Below are 25,016 nucleotides of genomic sequence, written 5' to 3'. Positions count from 1 at the left end.
CTACTTAAAAAATTTTATATTTATTTTATTACATTGATATACATTTAATTCAGTTTCAATATTTATTATTTAATATATAATTGAATGTAGAAAACAATTATGTCATTAAATTTGTTCTATGTAAATAGGTTCAAACAAATCAAATAAATATTAAATATAAACTATGTTTATACGGATATATAAAAATATTTATTTATATTATTAATTTCATATTTTTATCATATGTAATCATATATTGTTAATATAAATTGTTTTAATATTGATAGAAATGTGAATTTAATTGATATATTAAAATATTAAACAGAAATTACTGTCATACACATTTTTAATTTTGGAAGAAAAAAAATAAAATCAATTAAACTGTTGAATGTGCATTTATATTATGGAATATAAAAGTCCCCTCAGTCATTGCAGCGACCTTGACTCTGACTTTTATTTTGTAGTTGTCTGCGATGACCATTGACCTTTACCCGGAAGTTGCAGAGATTGATCTTGTGTTGTTGTGAAAGTTGTTGCTGCGCTGCTCTGAGGTGTATTTTCTTCTCACTGCGGTAAGCTTTTGCTCTTTTACAGCACTTTTCACACGTTTTATTGCACAGAAACATTTATAAGAGAGTTGTGTCATCACGCTGCACTCAGCCGTGCGCGCGCTCCGTCTCAAAGTTGTTGGAACGTTCTGGAAACACTGACATCTCTGCAAATAATAATAAGAGATTTACAGTAAGCATTCGCCCGCGTTCGTAATGAAATACAAACCTTTTGAAGGCATATAAGATGAACATTATAATGCACATTGAAGACGTAGCACTGAATTACAACAGAATATTCACGCGTGGACGATGTGTCATTTCACTTTAACGAAGATTTTATCGGTTATTGAGGTAAAGTTGGTTTTATATTTGTAGATTCTTTCAGTGGCAACTTGTGACATTCTGCCTGTATTGTTTACCATGGTACTTTGAGTATTTAGTCTGAAATCACATGCAAGTTTGACTACAAAACTGTTTAATCGCCTGTGAACAATGTTATACTTTAATAGTCGTTGACTGCTAATATGATTTCACTATTTAGAGTTTTGAAATCATATTATTAAGGAGAAAGTCCAATGGTGTAAAATTAAAACCAACTTTACCTCAATTGAACGATTGTTTTGTCAATAAAAAAGTTTCTAATTATACGATAGCTGGGGTTTATTTATTAAGCAAAATCACTCATAGTAATAGCATGTTTTTACGCGTTTACCATGGTAATATAATGAGTATTTGGAGTTTGTCAGGAATAACATAACATTTGAATAGGGTATAATTCAGTATTAAAAGAACTAAAACTTTAAATAGTATATATAAGTTAAATCTAATAGTCACAATTTAGTAACTATTTTTTGTTTTGGTCAAGTAATAAAGTAATAGGGTTAGACAAACCTTTTTTATATTTTTTTACTAATAACACACATGCCTCTCCTACAAATGAGCACTGAAATTATGACCCATGGTTTCTGTGCAGTATTGCCAAAGTGCCAGGAGTAAAAATGTTACCATTTATCCAACCTGTGGGGCAAGTTGTAACAGACAGGGGGTTAATTGTAACACATGCTTATAAAGGCAGATTTCACACAATTAATTTAAATTCAGTTTACTTTAAATAGTAGCTTTATTTCCTCAGTAATTGACTCTTTTTTATTCTACATAGCACAGTATGTTAATTTATTTATTGGATAAACACATTTGGATTTATTTGCATTATTATTAATTTATACATTAACATTTTTCAATTAAAAAACATTTTTATTTAAAAAGTTCTTAACATTTCATTCAAAATTCAACAATTATTTTGTTAGTTTAATTGGTACCCAACAGTGTGTGGCTTAATTGTAACACCCTGTTTCAACTAACCCCACTGTGTCGTGTTTTCCTCAAAACTGGCTAGAAGTCACTGTGTGTTTATTACATCTTTTAAAATTGTTTCATCTTTTAGCCTAGAAGACTGTAATCACAACAATATAAGATTTTGCATACATACTTTCACAGATTAAAAAAAAAAAAAAAAAAAAAAAAAAAAAAATATATATATATATATATATATATATATATATATATATATATATATATATATATATATATATATATATATATATTTCGACTATAATAAAAAATGCTTTTATGCTACAAAAGTGGTTTCTCCTGTGTTTCTCATCCAAATTTCGCCGAACTTTTTCAATAATTGGCAGGAAGACGTCTGCCGGCACTGTGGTGAAAACCTTGGAAGCATGCCATGGTCAACCCTGAGCAAATACCTTAAAACTTTGTGTTAAATTTAACCCCATGTTACTTTGTGCCCCACGCTGCCCTATTTATGTTTCAGTAAATATAACAATTGATTTAATGGTATCACCTTTTCTATGTTGTATTTTATATTATCTTTTTTTCCTTAATAAAAAAAAGTCTGAACCAATATTAAAATCTCTAATTTACAAGTGAACATCTTACCATTCCGTGTTCATGCAGTTGTATATCTTGCACTGTATTGTTTCAATCACACATCTTCTTAGAGCTGTTATTTAGACTGAATTTGAAATGTAAAATCAGATATTTTTATTAGTTTAGAACTCATCTCTCTACTGTACGATAGATAGATAGATAGATAGATAGATAGATAGATAGATAGATAGATAGATAGATAGATAGATAGATAGATAGATAGATAGATAGATAGATAGATAGATAGATAGATACTAGATTATTGTTTTTCTGCAATATATTTCGATATTGTTTGAAAATATTTACAATATATATTTTGCGATATACTTTGTTATATTGAGGTAAAGCTGGTTTATATTTGGACATTTAAACTGTAACCTTCTTACTATAGTTTCAAAAAAGTAATCTTTTCAAATTCGAAGCAGTGAAATCCTATTAGCTGCCAAAGACAGTCAAAGTACAACATTGTTCACAGTCAGTGAAGTAGTGCTCATTTTGATTTGAAGATGTATACATGCTATTTCAGACCAACCATTCGAAGTAGTGCACCACAAGTGCTTTCTATTCTAAAATGAGTGAATGTGCGAATATAAAACCAACTTTAGCTTAATTGTTATACTTGGAAAGAATTTTTGGTCACACTTTATTTTAAGGTTCAGTTCTTGCTCTTAGCAAACCATTTTGACTTTTGCTTTACTAAACTTCTAGTTTGCTCCTTTAGTAGTTTAGGTGTTGCGTTGGATTAGGGACGTAGAATAAGATCATGCAGAACACGTGGTTTATAAGTACTAATTAGCAGCCACTATCTTAACATGCATGCTAATGGCCAACTAGTTAATAGTGAAAATGAATCCCTATAGTGTTACTGAATGTCTTAATTTTGATTGATAGGGATGATTCTGTAGGGGAGTGAATCGTGCTGAACATGTAATAAGCAAACTTCAAGCATAGATAAATGTAACAAAGCTAAGATGAAGGCAAAATTAACAGTGCATGCATTATGGTTTTGTATATGTAAATGTAAAAATTACACTGCAAAATTAACTGTGAAACACAAAAGAACATCAAAGCTGTTTTTTTCTCGTACAAGTAAAAACTAAAGTTTAAAAGTTCAAAATGAGCTCATTTTACTTCTCCCCTCGACTTAAACAGTTGAGTTTTACCATTTTTGAATCTATTCAGCTGATCTCCAGGTCTGGCAGGACATTTGTGAAAGACAGTCTAGAACTATTATAATGCATTGCGTAAGATTATTGCAGCCATGGTACAGCAACAAAGTTCCTTGATCATTACGCCAGAATAAGAGTTTAGTTCCTTGCCATATCAGCCTAAAAAAAAGCAACTTTACACATTGTAACCAAAAAAAGAGTCCAGCTTTAGAATAGGACACTTATCCAAACTTTTTGGTAGTTTTTCAGTGATTAGCTAATGGTCTAATCTGATTCATTGATCTATGCTAAGCTAATGGATGGATTAAATGGATTTAAAACTAAACTGTTTAGCTGAAGCGAGCTTTTTTCTGTTAATAGTGCTCTTTTAATTTAGCTTTTTCACTTTCATGTAGATTGTTTTGGTCACCAATCATGTTCATATGGTAAGAAATGACAAAAGATTTGAATATATAATTTTATGTAATTAAGAATTAGTTATAACAAATGTTTTTTTTTTAAGTAGTGCAATTTAAGGACATCCACATATATACATTAACAAAACTACATTAAAACAACATACAATTTACACAGAAAAAAATGTCCTTACTTTTTCATGACTTGCATTATCATTTTATTTTGGACTAATCTAAATGTAAAATTTAAAGTGATTTTTGATTCATTGAAATGTATTAATCATGTGATGAAACCGGAAGTGTTTTTGACATCTAAAGGTGCTAAATTAATAGTTGGGTATAAAAATTACTGAACAAAAAAAAGATTTTATTTTTGTATCTCGAAAAAAGATCTGAACAAAAATTCTGTATTTATTATAAAATATAAAAATTCTGTATATATTTGTATTTATTCATTTAAACCTTGTCAGAAAGGACCGGATTAAACATGTTATTTGTCTCAGATGGCGGACAGTGATGTTGTGAATGGCTCTGCGGATGACCACGAGGTGGCGCCGTTGGCTAAGAAATCTGCTGGCGCTTCACTGCTGGACAGCAGAGAAGACTTTGAGATGCTGGAACACTTGGAGGATGACGTGGATGACGATCTCCCGCCTTTAGAAGATGCAGGTGGAGGAAAGAAGAAGAGCAGTCCTGCTAAAGACCCTGCAAAAGAAGACAAATCTGCAGAAAGTCCTTCTGCAGAACCAGAAGAGTGGCTGGATGTTTTAGGTACACATTTAAACACATTTGTTGAACACTGTTATGGTGCAGATGGTTTATCGATCTTAGTGTCTGGGTTTCTAGTACAATATTTTGGCTTGTTTAAAGGGATAGTTCACCCAACAATTGAAAATTCTGTCATCATTTACTCACTCCTGTTCAAATGCAGTTTAGGTTTCTTTCTTATGTTGAACACAAAAGAAAATGTTTTAAAGAATGTTGGTTGCTGGCACACATCGGCTACCATAGTAGGAATAAAAATAAAACTATGTGTAATTTGGAAAGTAAAGGAGTGCATTTATTACTTGTTTTGGCTTGATTAGAGTAAGTGAACAAGGTAAAAAAAAAAGCTACTATTATTTACCTCCATACTTACACAGTTGATTGTCTTAAGAAATGTGAAGATTTTTTGTATTACAAATTTACTTATACATTATGTTTAGATATGCAAATTAGCTTTGGTTTAAAATTAAATATTCACTATTTTGCATACATTTATTGCACAAACATCTGATCATTGAATGAAGTCAGGTTTTCAAATTTTTGTTTCACTTTATTGACAATAGTAGAATCAAAAAGGACTTTTACAGAGATTATATTGGATTTTGTCTTATTATTACTCTGTTATTCAGAAAATACTGCAAACAGACATAAAAGTTATTTTTACAATATATATTATTGTAATATAAACAATATAAGATTTATGACTCAAAATAAGACATAAATGGCTATTATATAAGAGAAACCATAACAATTGTCCATTATTCTGGAAAAAAAAAACTTTGTTCGGTTAAATAGAAAGAAGATATATTTTTTAAATGTCCAAATCTTGTAACCGTTGAGTTCCATGGTATTTGTTTTTCATACTGTAGAAGTCAGTGGTTACAGGTTTTTTTTTTTAATTTTTCAAAATATCTGCTTTTGTGTTCAACAGAAGGAAGAAACTTGTTAATATAATCAAAAAATATCCTGAAGTAAAAACATTCCGAATATGGATGTGAATAAACTTTGCATTTTGATGAATTTAAAACTGCTAAAGTGGAGATTTATGGCTCAAAGTAGAAGAAAACAACATAAATAAGACATAATATGCTATTTTTAACTGTCCATTATTCTAGAAAAAACTTTATGAAAAACCAAAAATCTCTTAATTGAGGTGCACGAAAGCACTGTTTTTGCTTGATGTGTATCACATTATAACATTTTCTCTCTGAACACACAGGAAATGGGCAGCTGAGAAAGAAAGTTCTGGAAGCTGGAGCAGGTCCAGACAGCAGACCACAGAAGGGCCAGAATGTCACAATTCATCTCAAAACTGCTCTTACTAATGGAACTGTGGTAGACGAGCTGAAAGATTTATCATTTACACTTGGGGATGGGGATGTCCTTCAGGTATGTTTTATTATATCTCCATAGTTGTATTGTGTATGTTTAGTATATCTCCTTAGTTTTATAAGTCCTTAGTTGTGGTCTAATGTAGGATTTTAGTAACTCTTATTGCTTTTTTCTTTTCTTTTTACTTTGTGTTTTAGTCTATGGCAGGGGTCTCAAACTCAAATTAGCTGGGTGGCCATTTCAGTGACTGACAATTCATAGGAGGGCTGTTTTAACATTTAAGCACAAAAAAGTGGAAACCTGACAAAATTGATGCATTTTAGGACAACAAACATGGCCTTTATATTTCAAGCATTACCTATCACCATTGATTAGACACACACTCAGTCATTCCTCCACAAAGTATATGCAGTCAAAACTAAAGCTTTTTGTCTCCTGTTGGACATATTGAAGGAGTAGTTTAAATTGCTATGATGATAATACAACTAGGCAGCAAGGTTTCGCAGTGGGTAGCACAATCGCCTCACAGCATCAAGGTCGCTGGTTCAAGCCCCGACTGGATCAGTTGCCATTTCTGTATGGAGTTTGCATGTTCCCCTTGTGTTGGCATGGGCTTTTTCCAGGTGCTCTGGTTTTCCCACAAGTACAAAGACATATAGGTAGGTGGTATAGGTGAATTGGGTGTGTATGGATGTTTCCTAGTGATGGGTTGCTGCTGGAAGGGCATCTGCTGCATAAAACATATGCTGGATAAGTTGGTGGTTCATTCCACTGTGGATTGATAAAGGGATTAAGCCGAAAAGAAAATGAATTAATTAATAATACAAATAATAGGCAAAGAAAAGATCATTGTTATTCTGTCTCAACCAATTTTTGCTTAACCACAAGTTTAACATATAGCGTAAGAACAGCAGAAAGCAGTTTGGTCAACTTTATTGACTTTACTGGCAAATGTTCTTCTAAATATCTTTCTTTTTTTGTAAAACTACAACAAAAAAAGGAAAAAGAATGTTTTTGTTCCAAAGACTGTAAAAGATATGGACGAACTATCCGTGATGTCACCCATAGGTTTCTAAAAAGCGCAAATGAAGCTACAAGTGAGTGTGGCCAACTGTCGCCATTTTGTTTGTGCTTCATTGCACCAACTGGGAGTGACCAAACAATGGCAAAGAGGCAGAGATCAGTGGAGCTACAGATGCTTGCTAGCATTTTGCTTAGACGGGCTTTTTTTGGAGAAACATTTAATTACCTGCGACTTGTTTGTGTTCTGACCACATGTGCTGGTATCAATAAAGTGTTATAAATAAAGTCTTTTAAAAACCCTGTTGTAATACATTGAGCCACTAAGCATTGTTCTTATGATGTTTTTCCTACAGGAGGAAAATGTGAATTACTTTCAAGTACTTTAAATATAGTTTGTGTTAGTAAACGCAAGGCTATTTATGAAATCCAGGCATAAAACTGTATGACAGCGTTTCAGTTGACTGTTCAATAGCCTACAGCTTAGCAATCTGTCAGATTCTGCATTACAGGTCCAAAAAAAATATAAATTATCTTAAGTAAATCATCAAGTATCATGTGATAGATGTAGGAAATCCAAAAAGCAACTAACTGTTTAAATACACATAAAACAAAACAAAAATACGATGCATATGCCGAGTTCAGCGGCTAATCAGCCGGAATAAGCTAAGGTGACATGACTGCTTTCACTCAAGTGGCCATGCTCTTAATTATGCAGACTTAATATAACTAAACAAAAACGAAATCATGGGTTATAAAAAAAATTCACCGTCTCAAAGTTGTCACAAAGGGTAATATTAACTACTTGCACCAAAACCATCTTTCGTACCAGGCTTGAAACATGTTTTTATCAGCTGTAAAATTTTCCAATTTAGTATTGCAGTCAGTGAACATCTGGAGTTCCTGGAGCCAGCCCCCCAAAGGCGAGTCGATGAACTGCAGTTTCAGTTACTTCCATATTAGATTCAGGAGAGAGAGTGGGATGTTGCCGCTTGGTATATTCACATTTTCTTTAATATGATCAGTTCAACCAGCTGTAAAATTTTAGTAATAGCATATTTTTTATACAAATTTTAATATGCATTTGAGGAAAGTCTATTAAATGAGACAGTTTGAATCAAATATTAGCCAAATTATCTCGACTGCATGCTGAGGGTAACTGAATGTACATATAAAGTGCAGTACTTTAAATGTCAAAACCACAAGTGGCTATATGTGACTGCACAACAATGAAAGGGATTCAAAAATATATGTTTTGGTGGGCCCAATCTTTTTACGTTTTTGACGTCAGTAAAAAAAAAATTTAAAGCATAAAAATCAAACAAAATAAATGGAAAAAGGAAGCAACTGTTTACATCCAGGGTGAGAACATGTCCTAATATTATTTAGTTGCGGGTAATGCCTAGTTCACACTAAAGGATTTTAAGCCTGATTTGAGCCCGATTTGGAAGTTAACGAGCTCGCCGACAGATCGGGCTGTGATCGGGAAGAAATCTGCGGGTGCTCGGCGCTCGCCGCTCTTTATGTGTGAACTACTGAACAACGCATCAACGAGGCTCGCTGACGCGTCGCTGACACCTCGCAGACGGAAATCCAACATTCAGCATGCTAAATATTCCAGAGCAGTCGGCCGACTCAACCCCACGTGTGGTCAGATGTAGTGACGAGCTGCAGCCAATGAGAGAGCATATCAGCATGAGCCGCGTGCCTGTGTGTTCAGGAGCTCAGCAGAAACATCTGTGATTGGTCAGAATGGGCATCGGTGCACTGGCTTCATTCTGCGTTAGCACAGACATGAGAGTAGGCTATATTAACAGTGGAACTAGAATTCTGTAACTATTAGAATTACCATACTGCTCATTCTGACGGTTCTTATATAAAACGCCATATTGTCACAACATTTTTACATTCAAAGCTATTATTGAGATATTAAAATTAAGCTTTGAATGTCTGGCATCATATTTAATGACACCATTACCCTAAAAATATAATCTTTTTTTTTGTAATACAGCCTATAAAAATGTAGTTGAGATACTAAAACACTTAAAGGTCTTGGCTTTCATTTTCACTTTCAAACAGGAGCTATTTCACAGCACATAATATGCTATTTTTAAAGATATCTAAAGTAAATTGATGTTTTTGCCATCAGAAAGTTTTGTTTATGTAAGCAGGAAGTTGCTAGGCAAGAAAATGCACACATATTTAAAGTCACAGTGAAAAGTATCAGACATGCATGCAGTCATTTTAACCAATATGGTAATTTAAGGCAGAAATGCTCAGTTCTTTACTGTTTTGTAATAAAAAAAAAATAACAATGTCAGAAAGAAATACACTGATAGTTAGAAAACGGCAGGGTGTTATAAATATGTTAGTTTTATTTCAAAGAGTTATAAAATTACAAAAATTAAAAACTCTCTGTGTATCTATCCACTGGAACCTTGCAGATGAGTGATTAATCCGCTGATAAATCAGCTGATTTGATGATGTTTTTAAATGCTTTCTCCAAAGCTTGAAACGCTGTCAGTGATGTAATCAGCACACAAGCAGCCAATAGTGTTCAGCTTTTTTCTGACGACTCCTCCCTCAAAATTTCATTGGCTGTGGTTTGGTAGCTTGAATGAGCTGATAGGGAATGAGTTGTTGTCAGATCATGTAGTGTGTGACCCCCCTCTTGTGGATCGTTCACGGAGTGTTGCGTAGTGTGAACACCACAGAGATTAAAAGACACAAAGTCAGGTCATGTAGTGTGAACGGCACAGCGATCTGCTGATGTTTAAAATCCTGTAGTGTGAACTAGGCTTAAGAGAGAGGTGGAGGGGGGGTGGCCATAAATGGCTCGCAGACCGGCAGTTTCAGACCCCTAGCTTATGGCTTATTTTTGTCATTTTTAGAACTTTAAGATTTTGTTTATATTAATAATTTCATGTATTAAAATGTTTATCTTGTATTAAAAAGACTGTTTAGAAAATAATACAATACAATTTTTTTTCTTGTATTAACAACATGAAATGCTTTATTGTTTCTATCTTATTTAGGCGCTGGATCTCACTGTACAGCTGATGGAAATGGGTGAAAAGGCTTTAATTGAAGCGGCTGCTAAATATGCATATGGTGCCCTTGGCAGGTTAGATTCAGTATACTTGTATCCATTTATAAGGCCTTGATTCTGCATGGTATCAAAAAGAAATTAGACAGAATACATTGTGAATATTTATAACCATACATATATTTATATATCAGTATCAGCATATATTTATCTATCAGTATCTTCTATTATTTATAATAAAAAAAGAAACTTTTTACTCAAACACACAGCAATAAACTGCAAATTCTGAGACACTGAGTATATTCTTAGAGAGAATTGTCTCTTAATTTTGTTTATATATTTACATGTCTGTTTTTCATGTTGGATGTTCTCCTTCAGCTCTGCTCCTGCTGTTCCTCCTGATGCTGATCTCCTCCTGGAGGTGCAGCTGTTGTCTGCTGATGAAGCCCTGGACCTGGAGCTCATGCCACCGTCTGAGAGGATCATTCTGGCCAACAGGAAGCGAGAGAGAGGAAACGTCCACTACCAGCGCGCCGACTATGCCTTTGCTGTCAACTCGTATGGAATTGCACTACAGATAACTGAAGCAAGTTCGAGAGGTAATGCTCCTTAAAGTCCATGTAAATCGGAAGTTGCTGAGACTTTTATTTCAGTGTGTTGATGTACTGTAACGGAATATTGATTAAGGGGCGGGGCTTTCTTTTTGGTCTTCATTTCCTTATAGCAAACTAACGGTAAAGAATATTGTAGGTAAAACGGTCAAACTGATGTTAGAAGTGAAAAGAGTCACTCGAAACACAGATCCTTTAATTAAAAACTTTCATTGAAGATTACTAAAACAAACTTTTTTTAAGTGGATTAACTTTAAGGATTAATAGTTCACCTAAAGAATAATAATGTGCGGTACCCAAATAAACATAAGGGTACTTAAGGGTATCGATTTAGGTGACCCGTTTGGTTTGATTAGACTCTTATTCACAAGCTCTCGATTTGTTTTCCTTTTAATTGAATACATTATTAATAGAAATGCTGTTGATATTCATTAAAAAAAAATCAGTAAACACTATTTCAGGTAAGCAATTAATGCCTAGTTCAGACTGTGTGATTTTAGCCCCGATTTTAGCTCGCTGACAGGTTTTTTAGAAATCGCCGACAAATGCCTGAAATCACAGGCAAATCGCTGCTCGTGCACGTGAGTGACAATCACACAGTATAAACTATCAAAGACGCGATCTGAGAAAATCGCAGATGAGTCGCCGATGCCTGTGAGATATTTGGCATGCTAAATTTCTGGAGCTGTCGGCGATTCAAATCATGCTGTGTGAATTGAGTTTTGACAGAAAATAACATCAGCCATCGCCTACAGCCAATGAGAGAGCAGCATTCACTTGTGTGTGCGTGTGTGTATACCTGCTGCAGGCCGGCGGGAGGCTGGGGGAGAAGTTAAAAGCGCTCTTTTTCGGTTTATTTGGACCCACGAAATGGAGGAAAAACTAGTGGAGCTTTGAAAGGACTCAGGAGCAACCGTGTCTGTTTGACGTTTCATACAGAAAAAATTAGTTTATTATTAACGTTCAGGAGAAATGGCTAATTCCCTTTAAACTGAGGTAAGCAAACATGTACATGTTCTACCCCATTAAAGCCTTCTTTCTCATTATGTAGTTAATAACAAAAGATATACGACATGTTTTTGGCTGTGAGACGTAGTTTGGACGAAGTTGTCGGCGGTTCTTCCTATAGTAAAGTCATGCAATATGAAAGTCCCTGTCGCCGATCCATCTTGCAGTGTAAACAAAGCAGCGACGAAACGCTAGCCCAGATAGTCATGCAGTGTGAAAACATCTGTGACACGACTACTTTGAAAATCATGCAGTCTGAACTCGGCATTAGACAATAATCAGACTTTGATTGAAGATTACCAAAACAAACCTTTCTTTTCAAGTGGATTTACTTGACAAATTAATAATTTACCTAAAGAAGAATCCAGCAAAAAATGACTTAATCGTATCGATTCAGATGACCCCTTTGATTTGATTCTGATTCGCAAGCTTTGTATTCAATTTTACATTGAGTACATTTTAAATACTAATGCTGCTGATATTCATAACAATTATCAGTTAACACTTTATTTTAGGTGCATGTGTAAATTAAAACAGAATTTCAGATGCATGAATTTTAGTCATAATATGAAATATAGAAGGGGTTTTCAAAGTCGGAGACAAGGAATTTTATTCTTTTTATTCATTTAACTTCGTATTTTGTAATTATTCTAAATAAAACACAGCAATGAAACATATTTAGTCAAGAGCAGTGAATGTTTTATTTGTATTTTGTTATTATTAATTAAAGTTAATATTATAACAGGCCTCGAAATCAACTTTTTTACTTCGTAGTGCCAGTGCTTCCAACTTCATATATTTAGGAGCACCAGAAAAAATTTAGGAGCACCCACGAAAAATGAGTGAGCACCACTGCATATTGTATTTTAAAAGATTTATTGTATTTGAAAACAACATCAATTAGGACAAACAAAAAAAAACAGAAACTGTCTAACTAATGCTGTGATTACTTATTAATATTTGTGCAATAACTTCAAAACGAATGAATGATGACGAAAATGACAATAATACTAGCAATGAATTACATTTCTCATTATCATGCTGTCTTGAATGTGCTTGAATGCAAGTTATTTGCTATCAAAAGTCTGTTACATTATGAAAAATAAATATATGAATTGCATTTAACAAAAATAAAGCATTGCAGTAAGAAATATACAGTTTGCACTATTGTTTTAATATGCATCTCAATTTAATAAATAGTATTTCTGCAACAAAACAAATGAAAGACTATAATAAATCATTCAATTAAATGCTGAAATTTGCAACAGTTTTTTTGTTAGTAACTAAATAGAAAAATAAAAAAAACATCTCAAGAAAGAATGGACAAAAGAAAGGAAGAAAAGTCTCAGTTCTACCACTCTAAAGGTTTTGGTTTGGGTTTTTGTCATTTTAAATGCTCAGTCTCGTTTTGCACTGATTTATATTTTACTTGATTTATATCAAGTACTGATTTATATTTTATTTTACTGTTTACTTTTTTACTCTTCAGCCGTTTGCATTTCCCATGGTCACAAAAGCTCCCTAACATCTGACAGCAGAAAGCCTTGAGTGATTGACAGCTAATATGAACCAATATAGCGGCAGGGAAGAGCGATTCAGCATGTCTTTAGAAAAAATTCTAAACAGGTCACACTATCCCCATTACATGCAGAGCACAAATGCTCCCAAATATCTTATGAGGTCGCATAGATTAAATTTCAGGCGCATATGCAACGAAAATGCTCGCAATTTTGAGCCTTGTATTAATAACTGCATAATATAATATATATAATAATTATTTATTAGAGATGCTCCACAACCAAAATTCTGATCTGAAACTGAAAAATTCTGGGTGCACTTGTCTGAAAACTGAAACCAAAGATGCTTTGTAACATTCATTTATTCATTTTCTTTTCGACTTAGTCCCTTTGTTAATCTGGGGTCGCCACTGTGGAATGAACCGCCAACTTATCCAGCAAATGTTTTACGCAGCGGATGCCCTCCCAGCTGCAACCCAACACCGAACACATCCATACCCACTCATTCACACACCACCCTCATACACTATGGTCAATTTTAGCATACCCATTTCATCTATACCACATGTCTTTGGACTGTGGGGGAAACCGGAGCACCCAGAGGAAACCCACACGAACACGGGGAGAACATGCAAACTCCACACAGAAATGCCAACTGACCCAGTCGAAGCTCGAACAAGCGACCTTCTTGCTGTGAGGCGTACGTGCTACCCACTGCGTCATCTGGTTTGTAATAATGATTTATTATTTTATAATGTAATATAAAGTAGTTTTGTAAGATTCTAAATTTAACTTTATATTATACTGATTTATAAAAACACAAGCCAATTAAATAACCCCATTTTATTAACATTAAAATTGTATTGCCTGTGATTGAGAGGCGTCATTTTACAGTGTTGCCATGACAGCGCAGTGGCACTATTGCAAGCAGCAGGAGGAGCATGCAAAGAGAAATAAGCGTGTACATTGTGGCATATAAGGCTGTTTTGAACTTTGACCATGGTGTATGCGTAGTTGATGGAGCACTCCGCTGTTCTTGGGCTTTCAACAGTGCAGCAACAAACCGCCCTTGTCTGATGCAAGCCATTGAAATGAATGGGTTTCAAAGTGCAGCATGGCATATTTTGCGGCTCATATTTTAAGCTGCTTTTCTCTCTCAGTGTTTATTTTAATGCCCAGCCCTACTCCTTAATACGTTGCCCATGTTGTTTATATCAAATTATTTTATACTATAAACTATACTAAATTATACCCACTATATTATAGGTATTGAAAATGTGTATCTAGTTGACTAATGAAGTTCTGAGATGTGCAGTTATTTTCAGATAAACTCACAGCTAAAGTAGTTCCAGGCAGGTTTTGACCACAATACGGTCCCATATCACTACTCTGAACGATTTCAGTTATCTAACAATTTTTATTAATCTCTAAAGTCTCTATATTTAAAACAAAACAGAAGCCATTAGATTAGAAATGTAAGAAACTAGTCCTAAACACAGGAGAATTGTGAGGTCAAAACCTTACAGATGTTTTAATATGCCACATCGTCTTTAGGTGTGTTTCAACTGTAGTAGGCAAAATAATTAACATTCATGGAATCATTATGAGGGCGGCACGGTGGCTCAGTGGTTAGCACTGTCGCCTCACAGCAAGAAGGTTGCTGGTTCGAGTCCCCGCTGGGCTAGTTGTCATTCCTGTGTGGAGTTTGCATGTTCTCCCCGTGTTTGCACAGTCATTTGGTAAGCAAAATTGGCCATTCGGAGTGTGTGTGAATGTATGGGTGTTTCCCAGTGCTGGGTTGCAGCTGGAAGGGCATCCTCTGCGTAAAACATATACTGGAATAGTTGTCGGTTCATTCTGCTGTGTTGACCCCTGATAAATAAGGCACTAAGCCAAAGGAAAATGAAAAAAGGAATGAATTATTATTGTGACCACCTTGGATGTGCATTATAGTCTAATAATTCAGCTTGCTGTCAATTATTGGCTAGATAATTTATTGGTCACATCTGCAATCATATGCTAATCTTTTTTTTTACCCAGTGGATATCAGTCAAGAAGAAGAAGAGGAACTTTTGGACATGAAGGTGAAGTGTCTGAACAATATGGCGGCTGCTCAGCTTAAGCTTGACCACTATGAAGCCGCACTGCGCTCCTGCGTCTCTGTTCTGGCGCACCAGCCGGACAATGTCAAAGCCCTGTTCCGCAAAGGCAAGGTTAGTTTCTTGGGTTCAGATGAGGATCGGTTTCACTCACTCTCATTAAATAGTAATGCCTTCCTGAGTTTGGACACAAAAATGCAGGTTGGTCGGTCATTCAGTGGCATTTAGGTTTCCGGCCACAGCAGAGGAAGTTTAGCACTGACTGGCATGTCTTGAGATTAAAAGGTGCTGATGTGTGTTTTTGTGTGTTTGTGTGTTTGTGTGTTTGTGTGTTTGTGTTTGTGTGTGTGTGTGTGTGTGTGTGTGTGTGTGTGTGTGTGTGTGTGTGTGTGTGTGTGTGTGTGTGTGTGTGTGTGTGTGTGTGTGTGTGTGTGTGTGTGTGTAGGTCCTGGCTCTGCAGGGAGAGTTTGCTGAAGCCATTAAAACACTGAAAATGGCTTTGAAGTTGGAGCCAAGTAATAAGGTAACAGAAGTGACAAAATTATTTGATTTAGTTTTTATCTATAATATATATAGTTTAATCTTATTTTATTTATATTATTATTATATTTTTGTTTGATCTCATTTTAATTTTTTAAATGTATACCTTATTTTTATTTACGTTTATATCTTCATCTCACATCTTATTTTACTTGATTTGTTTTACAGATTTTTCTCTATCCTATATGTGTTTTTCTTGTTATTAGTTTTATATTTATTTATTTTTGAGATCTTAATTAATCTTTTATTTTAGATCTTTAATCTTATTGTCTTTTATCTCAATTTATTTAACATATTTTAATCTTCCTCTGGTTTAAGTTCTATATATATTATTTATTTTTGTATGTCATCTTCTTTTATATTTGTATCTTTACCTAATTTATCCAGTATTTTAATGTGTTTGTCTTTTACTTTGTACCACTTTTGTTATCAAAGTTGTATTTCATTGTTTTTTTGTTATTGTTATTATTTTTATGTCTTTAATTGTTTATTTTATTTAATTCTATCTTCGTCTTCTTTCTATTTTGTCTCATTTCCTTTCTAAAATATTATTTCTTTATTTGATCTTATTTTACTTATGTGCTGTTGGGGATGTTTTCATCCGCTCTGGGGTAATTTTGAGTCTTAATTTGACAACTTTTTTGTGTTTCAGCGAGCAGAATGATTTTTTTTTTACATCTTATTTTGTCACATAATGACAAAATGCCTTGGAATTTTTAGTGAACTCAATAAAACACTATGGGCAAATTGACTATCCTTTTGTTATGTTTGGGATGAAAATATCCACTAAATTTTACAGCTGTAAAAATTAATAAAAAAGTTTTTTTTTTTTTTATTCTGTTGCATAAATCTGTTAATCCACCTCAGCCCTGAACAAAAGTACTAAATTGCTTAGACCATTACAAGATTCTCTTTAGTTGACAAATTCACAAATGATCTCACTGATTTGGTGAAGAAAACACACAAAATTACGTATTTTCAAAGTAAAAAGTAATAATCGTGGACTGGATTTTTTAAAAATTTTATCACATGTAAAACAACATTGGGAATGTGAAACAGCATTGACTTTGATGCATTGTTTTTAAATGATTTTCCATTTTTTCTCCCTAATTTACTGTTGGTGGCTGTTTTTGCCCCATTGACTTCCATTATAACCACTTTTTTTTATTGCAAAACCGTGACACCATATAATCATGCATTTTTGATTGTTGGTGGTTTTCCCAGTTGGGAAGACATAAAATTAGCATTTTTACTGTTGATCATCAGTTGGCACCATTAACCCTTTAGATAGGCCTGTGTGAACAACAGCTTAGTTTCTGGACTTTGTATGGAGTATAACAGCAAAATAAAGTGTGTGTATGTGTATGGGAGTGGCATTTGCGCACTTACCATACCTCCAGTTTTTTCTGGGACTTTCTCGTATTTAAAGTTCTATCCCACTATCATCCTGTAAAGGTATTTTCCCATATTCTTTTCCCATATATTTTCAGTCTTTCTCTGAAGGGTGGCAATAAACATTAAAAATGGCAGGATTCCCTTTCCTTTTCATTACAGGTCGCCCCTCCTATGCAATCCACAAAACGTCATATAGCGGTGCGTGACTGTCAGCAGATGCGCTTCATAGTAAGCAATAGACTCTGTTTCCCAAACGGATCCTGTACTCTTGATTTGAAGCAGAGCGAAAATCTGGGTTTTGGGTGCTTGTTTGAACAGACATATGCACATAATAATACCAACATCTAAAGATGTCGATCTTGGTGGGGAGTTTTTCAAACAACTAATTTTGTCCTAAATGAGCATATAATGAAAGCAATCAAATGCTTTCATTATAACATTAGATGTGTGCCTTTTTAAAGTGACACCTCTGTTGTTTAATGTAATCTGCTCAAATGAGAGATTCATTCGCTGCTCTTTAATCAGAATGTGTCAGTTATACAGTGAAGAAAAGGTTAATGAGATTTGATAACTTGATTTTATTTCTTTATGATAGCTATTAATTTTAATAAGCTAAACTGTTTGCTAATGTATTTGCTGCTAATGTATACTATTTATTTTTTCTTTTGTAAATAATAATAATAATAAAACATATTATTGACTGTTTATTTACAATGAAACAGCTCCAGAAGAACATATTTAGTAATTTGGGGATTTATTTGGGCTGAGATATAAGGGATATCCCTTATTATGGTGGGCATATCCCTTATTTTTACATACCAATGTTGATGGGTATGGCATTTACTTTTATTCGTCTGAGAAAATCAAAATATGGATCTCAGCTCTCTGAACTACATAGAGTAAATAAAAACAAAGACTGTGTATTCATGCTCCATCAAATGTGGTTATAATGGAAGTCAATAGGGCTAAAACAGCCACCAACAGTAAATTAGGGAGAAAAAAAAATATCTAACAATGCATCAAAGCCAATGCTGTTACTAATCATTTACATGTCGAAGACTGTGATAAAAGGTTTTAAAAAATCCAGCCCACAATATCTTTTTTTTATATCGAAAATACGTAATTTGTTTGTGTATTTATTTTTTTTATACACCAACTCAGTCACATCATTTGTGAATTTGTTAATTAAAGAGTTTAAAAAAAAATTTGTAGTTTTGATTAGGACTGAGGTTGATAAACAGATGTTATGCAATAACATTGAAAAAAATATTTATCTGATGCATTTTTACAACGGTTTAATTCAGAGGATGTTTTCATCCCGAACATAACAAAAGGGTAGTACATTTGAACCGTGCACAAGGGTTAACATTATTTCATAATTGCGTCTTTCATTAAAAGTCGTCACCTGAAGTACTATTTTATTTCATATATTTATTTAATGTTATCATGTCGGAAATATATGAAGAGTTCAGATGCAAAAACCTCAAAGTACCATCTCAAATTTTCATTGAAAATGAAAATTTTTCTCAGCGTCCTTTTTTTATGTTGAGTTATTTTACTTTAAAGACCAGGAAAAGGACTTGTCCTTTGCCATAAATGTGATATTACTGAACCTACATGACAGGATCCTGATAAAAATGTTCATTTTAGAGGAAAATTTCAGATGGCAGTTAGAGGAATTTGCATCTAAACCCTTCATATGTTAATAAACAATGTTTTATTATAAAACTGTCAAGAGCTACTTTTTTTTTATAAAGTCCCAGAAACAAATGCATTTCACATCGTCACCAGCAGAGGGCGCTGCAGACCCAGAACAGCCTGTTCAAAAACTCAAAGTATCACATTTCTTTCCGCGTCTATAAATACCCATCTCCCTCCGCGCACTGGCCATATCTAAAGCAGCGCTGGCCTGCTCTGCTTACACTGCCGGATGGATGAGGTTCCCTGCGTCCCACCATCTGACAGCTCCTCTCTGCTGTAGGACCAGCCAAAACACCTACGTCTGCACATTTACACCCTCTCTTCTCATGTGTCTGGCCTTTACAGAGGCTCCTAGGCTCAGTTCCTTCATCCCCTCTGATCACACAGCACCGGTTTGCCTTCACGCCACTTGTTTTTGCCATTAGCCGCTAATTATACTGTAGCGGCAATTAAACGAAATGGCAGGTTGTCATGGGATATTTTGACTCGGGCGGCTCTTGAAAGTCAACAATCAAGATGCTGTTTGTTTAGTCGTCGCTCTTTGCTTATTAATAATGATAATGACACACTGTTCGGTTTAATTGGGCATATTAAGCTGATGGGTAATTTCAATGTTTATAGGTTAACGCAGTGATTTAGCAGGTTTTGTTCTTCATAATGGTCTTTCTTAAATATGTGACTCGGTAAGTTGAATAATTATGCAAATTGATCATCCTTAACGCTACATTATTCATTCATTTATTTTCTTTTCGGCTTAGTCCCTTTATTAATCACCTCAGTGGAATGAACCGCCAACTTATCCAGCATATGTTTTACGCAGCGGATGCTCTTCTACCTGCAACCGATCACTGGGAACACCCATACACTCCGGACAATTTAGATGACCCAATTCACCTATAGCACATGACCCAGTCGAGGCTCGAACCAGCGATCTTCTTGCTCTGAGGTGGCAGCGCTACCCACTGTGTCACTGCGCCACCACACTACATTATTATAAACTCTACTGTTGAACGAATCAGTTTGTAAATTAATACAAGATTAGCAGAAATTTATACACGATTCAACCAAAAATCCTAATGAACTGAATCGCTACAGTCCGAACAATTCTGATTCATTTAAACAAATCACACCTAGGATTCAAGTAAAGATTTATCTCACAACGGAATCATGCTGTTTCTTGAAACAAAGGAATCTCAATATATATACTAATTCATTAAATTAATCAAACTCCTCTGCATTGGCAGAAACAAACAGGCAAACACATCATTTGTCCTCGTTCAAGAGCTCAAAATCAAAATCCTTGACCTTCATTTGGTCTAAAACAGAGTGAAGAGGTTTAGATCTACACTACCTGACATAAGTCTTGTCGTCGATCCCAGGTGTAAGAGCAACAAATAATAAGCAAAAAATGTCAAGGTGCTCAAGGAATGGCCAACCCACTCACCAGACATGAACATTATTGAGTGTGTCTGGGGTAAGATGGTAGAGGAGGAATTGAATTTGATTATAAAGAATCTTGATGAACTCTAGGGGTCCTGTAAGATCACTTTCTTTGCCATTCCCGATGACTTTATTAATAAGTTATTTGAGTAATTCCAGAGATGTATAGAAGCAGTTGGCGAAGCTCATGGGAGTCATACACAACATTAATTCTTTTCTCACTGCACCATGACTTTATATTCTATACTGTACATTATTTTAATTAAGACTTTTGTTTAAGCAAAGTCAGACCTTACGGTCCTAATTAAATAATTAAAAATCAAGGCATGATCATATTCTGTTTTGGTAAAATAAGTGTAATCTAGAGGCTTTTGCCTTTCAGTTATTATTAATTTAAATTTGTTTTTCCAAAAATTTGTATAGGAGACAAGACTTTTGTCAGGTAGTGTAAATCTAAACATCTTAACCCCATTTTTGACCTAATGACGGTCATGGATTTTGATTTTGAATGAGGACAAATGGTGTGTTTGTGACCAAAATAAAGACACATTTCTTCAGTACAGGATGCTTTCAGTTCTGCTTTTGCGGCATTGCAGCTGATATTGGGAAACAGGCGAATAAGGTTGAATCTCAAATCGGCTTATGCCTCGACTTTTGTTAGGCTTTCACTTAAAACCTGACGGCACTGTCATGTTTGATCCATTTCTACCGCTCAGCTGTGTTTGTGTGCCACAGCGAGCAACAGTTTCATCAGCCACACACACACTTTTCACTCTCTCTCTCTGCCCTTTCGTTGGCAGACTATCCACGCTGAGCTGTCGAAGCTTGTGAAGAAACACTCGGAGCAGAAAGGAGCCGAACAGGCCATGTATAAAAAGATGCTGGGTAACCCGTCCAACAGCAGTGTGCAGAAACACCGTGCCAAGTCCTCATGGGTGAGAGCACAAACTGTCCCTATTTCAACTATTTAACACTATGTGCTGTTTATTTATGAGCTGGCCTGTCTGTGTTTACGCTCAGCAGGAAGTGGATTTAACAAATGATCAAGTGCATGATCATGCGCACCAAATGGACAGTTCAATATTTGTACTAAAAAAATTGTACAATGATATATAAGTTAAGCTTAGTTCACGTAGCGATATTTAATAGTGCTTTATGATCGAAGCCTGTCAGACTAAACAAACATGATCCCCATGTCATAACAGCAATCAAGACTTGCCAAACACGGACACATGCAGATCTCATCTGGAGTTTGACGTCATCAATCTGTGACACTGCCAGAATTTCATCGGAGGGAATATTTGATCATTAGTCAGCCTTTGGTGAACAACTCCAAACAATGATCTAAGACCAGAGACTTTATCCTAGGATTATAGGAGTCATTTAGTTCTATTTAATTTATTTATATAGCACATTTCCAAACGGCCGCACAAAGTGCTTTACAGAGAAGATACAGACAAGCAGTATAGACATAATAAATAAAACAGAAATAAGAGAGCATAGGAAATGTAAATGGACTATACAGAAACAGTTTGGTTTCAATGCCTAAAAAAAAAGTTATTAACCCTTTAAATAATTCCTAGTTAAGTGATGCTATAGTTGACCATATAAAACCGGATTAAAAACAGAACCGTTGGCCCCATTTTTGTGATAAAAATTACTGATTTTGTGGTAGCAATTCTCAGAAATTTGAGGACAATATATATATATATATATATATATATATATATATATATATATATATATATATATATATATATATATATATATATATATATATATATATATATATAATATATATATATATATATATATATATATATATATATATATTTATATATTTATAATAATATATATATATTGTAAGGGGGCAGATGAGATGTGAATTTTTTTGAGAGACATTTAAATACATCACATTTGCTGCGTACACAATATCTATAAGTCATGTCAAATAATTAATTGCAAATTGAAATAAATATAATTTGATTATAAAGTTTGGAATGTGATGTTTTATGGGATTATGTGCATTTTTTGCTATAGTTTTGCATTTAATTAAGAATTTTGCAGGATTGTAAAAATTTTCGACTTTTTGTTTATTTTGCGTTCTGTAATCATAGCCAAAAACTAGGGGGTCTGACTGTTGCTTTTCTGTAGAAACTTTGCATTTCCTCACAAAATGTTTGCGTTCTCCTATAAAAGTACTGTGAATGGTAGAAACTAACTGCTATCGACATCCATAGTAAAGGCTGATTTATACTTCTGCTTCAAGCTCACGCATATACATCAGCGTAGCCTGCTCGTGATCGTTTATCCTTCACCATGGCCGTCACTGACGCTGAAGCGAAACTCTCAAAAAATGTAACTACAGGTCGCAGCGACGCATAACGCAAGCTCTGTGAGTGGGCGGCTTGGTATCGCTGACAAGTGTGGGCGGGGGTGAGAGCTGCGCGAGCCCGATGAAGCAATTGTTCACAAGTGTTGAGTCCCGTGAAATAGCTCCAGATGCAAACTGTTGTTTTGGATTTACCTTATGATTAATGTTGTTGCACATTCAGCGGTTCCCACCTCAAAATGAGCAAGTTTGAGCCACTTTTACATTAAGGTAGGGTTCAGAAAAAACAAAACGTCAGCGAAGAAACTCAACACAGAGGAACATAAAAACCTACTGTGAGCTAGCATTAGTGTTACTGTGTTACTGCAGAGCAACATAAACAGCACATAGAACTATAAATGCACGGCAATGCACATTACATGTGCCGTGGGTCACAACGCTCACTCGACCCAGAATTATAAACCAGGTTTAAAGGTTAATTTTTACTTATGCATCAATCGCACGTGTATGGTCAGGAGCAGCCTTCACGCAGTCCCATAGCCCTTAGCGGCTGACGCCGACACTAACGCGCACCTCTCAAAAAATGTAAGTACACGTCGCAACGATGCGTAGCGCAAGCTCTGTGATTGGTGATGCTTGGTAGCGGTTAAAAGTGTGGGCGGTGCTGCGAGCGCGATGAAGGGAGTGTTTACAAGTGTCGAGTCCCGCGGCGTAGCTCCAGATAGAAACTTTTGTTTTGTGTTTACCTTATGATTAATGTTGTTGCACGTCTGCTGGTTCCCCCGTCTGAATAAGCAAGTTTTAGCTACTTGTATCAATCTGAAAAAAACAAAACACCCGTAGTGAACCTCGACACAGAGGAACATTATACCTACTGCCAGCTAGCAATTTGAAAGTGTTATTGCAGAGCAACACAAATAGTGCGGAGAACTATAAATGCACAAATGTACGCAAGGCATGCGCCATGGATCACGCCAATTACTTAACGCAGAAGTGTAAATCAGCCTTAAGGTCCAAAACAATCATGAAAGTCAATGGCCACCTTATCCAACAATCTTCAATAAACCTTCCTTTGTGTTGAACAGTTTCTGAGTCAAGTGGAGGACGCATACATTTTTGGGGGGTGAACTATACCTTTAATTAACATCAAAATGACCGTAGAGCAGCTAAACAATGACCGTTTTCATGTTTTAAACAAGTATTTGTCTTTTTTTAACAGGGTCTCAGCTGGAAGTGGCTCTTTGGGGCTACAGCCGTTGCAATTGGTGGTGTAGCTTTATCAGTCGTCATCGCAGCTAGAAATTAACTGAAGTCAGCTGTGATGGATGATGACGTGGTGCTGAAGATCTTGAGCTCAACAGGCCCCTGAAACACCTCACTGACCTTTATTGTAAAAAAAATTAGATTTAAAAGAGAAATTGTTGTATGTTTTGTTGAGCTCCATCTCACCCTGTTGGTTTTAAGTAATGTTCCCGTTTTACTTTCAATGCATGAAAGATCAGCTGGGGAAGAAATAGATGTGAGAGATAATATATAATAATTCCTATTTATGTACAGAGAAGTTTCTAGTTGTAATTAAGAGATGTGTGGATGTACAGAATGACGCTGGACCGTTTTGCTGCAGAATTCTTTGACTGAAAACAGCATTTGTGAAGTTTCGTGATCTTATTTTTGGTGAACTGAAACTTGCTTGTGAACAGTCAAGAATATGATTGTATGCTTTTTTTTTCTTCATCTTTAACTTCTAATGCTAAAGAAAGAGAACACTATTTCAAAGGTCCTTACACTTCCGTGGTACACTATTCACTATTTCTTCTGCCTTAGCTTCATAGGCTCCAAAATATCACTGCACCAAGCGGATGTGTTCAAATCAGCTGTCTCTCAATTATGTTTCCAGAATTTTTGCAGTTTTTACAGCGCCTACAAGAATTCTGTGCATTCCGTTAGAATTATTTATTTAGGATGACAGAAATGTGACCATTTTAAATTATCCTTACATTGATCGTCTCAGTTCCCCATTCCATTTTCTTTTGTTGTATTGGTAGCTTCCAACATTCCCTTTTAAGTTGTTTTGTATTTCCTCAAATAAACTTTTGCACTTTCTGTTCATATGATTGAAAATAAAGTGATTTCTTTAAACTGTTTGCTAGATGTGCATTTTCTGAAGAA

At 34.9% G+C, this 25,016-nt stretch overlaps 1 protein-coding gene and 1 long non-coding RNA gene across 3 annotated transcripts in view; one reads left to right on the top strand and one right to left on the bottom strand.

The window, feature by feature from the left end:
• LOC141380320 (uncharacterized) overlaps positions 1-25,016 on the bottom strand; it is a 371,642-nt gene that overhangs the window by 240,696 nt on the left and 105,930 nt on the right. The window lies entirely within an intron of this gene.
• Positions 480-24,986, top strand: fkbp8 (FKBP prolyl isomerase 8). Of its 2 annotated transcripts, none has more exons than XM_073936340.1 (9): positions 480-551; positions 4,545-4,812; positions 6,026-8,553; positions 9,956-10,282; positions 10,583-10,803; positions 15,381-15,553; positions 15,885-15,962; positions 21,316-21,450; positions 24,067-24,986. In XM_073936340.1, the coding sequence occupies exons 4-9, from the start codon at positions 10,218-10,220 to the stop codon at positions 24,151-24,153; spliced, it is 759 nt and encodes a 252-aa protein (XP_073792441.1). In that variant the 5' UTR covers positions 480-551; positions 4,545-4,812; positions 6,026-8,553; positions 9,956-10,217; the 3' UTR covers positions 24,154-24,986.

This window comes from Danio rerio, chromosome 22, assembly GCF_049306965.1.
Source record: "Danio rerio strain Tuebingen ecotype United States chromosome 22, GRCz12tu, whole genome shotgun sequence".
NCBI classification, from domain to species: domain Eukaryota; kingdom Metazoa; phylum Chordata; class Actinopteri; order Cypriniformes; family Danionidae; genus Danio; species Danio rerio.
Note: the sequence above shows the minus strand (reverse complement) of the source record. Positions and strands in the feature narration are given on the sequence as shown.

Coding starts and splice junctions, on each gene's coding strand:
- fkbp8 (XM_073936340.1), top strand. CDS start 10,218: ATGGAAATGGGTGAAAAGGCTTTAATTGAAGCGGCTGCTAAATATGCA. Junction 10,804..15,380: donor AACTGAAGCAAGTTCGAGAG/GTAATGCTCCTT, acceptor TTTTTTACCCAG/TGGATATCAGTCAAGAAGAA. Junction 15,554..15,884: donor CCCTGTTCCGCAAAGGCAAG/GTTAGTTTCTTG, acceptor GTGTGTGTGTAG/GTCCTGGCTCTGCAGGGAGA.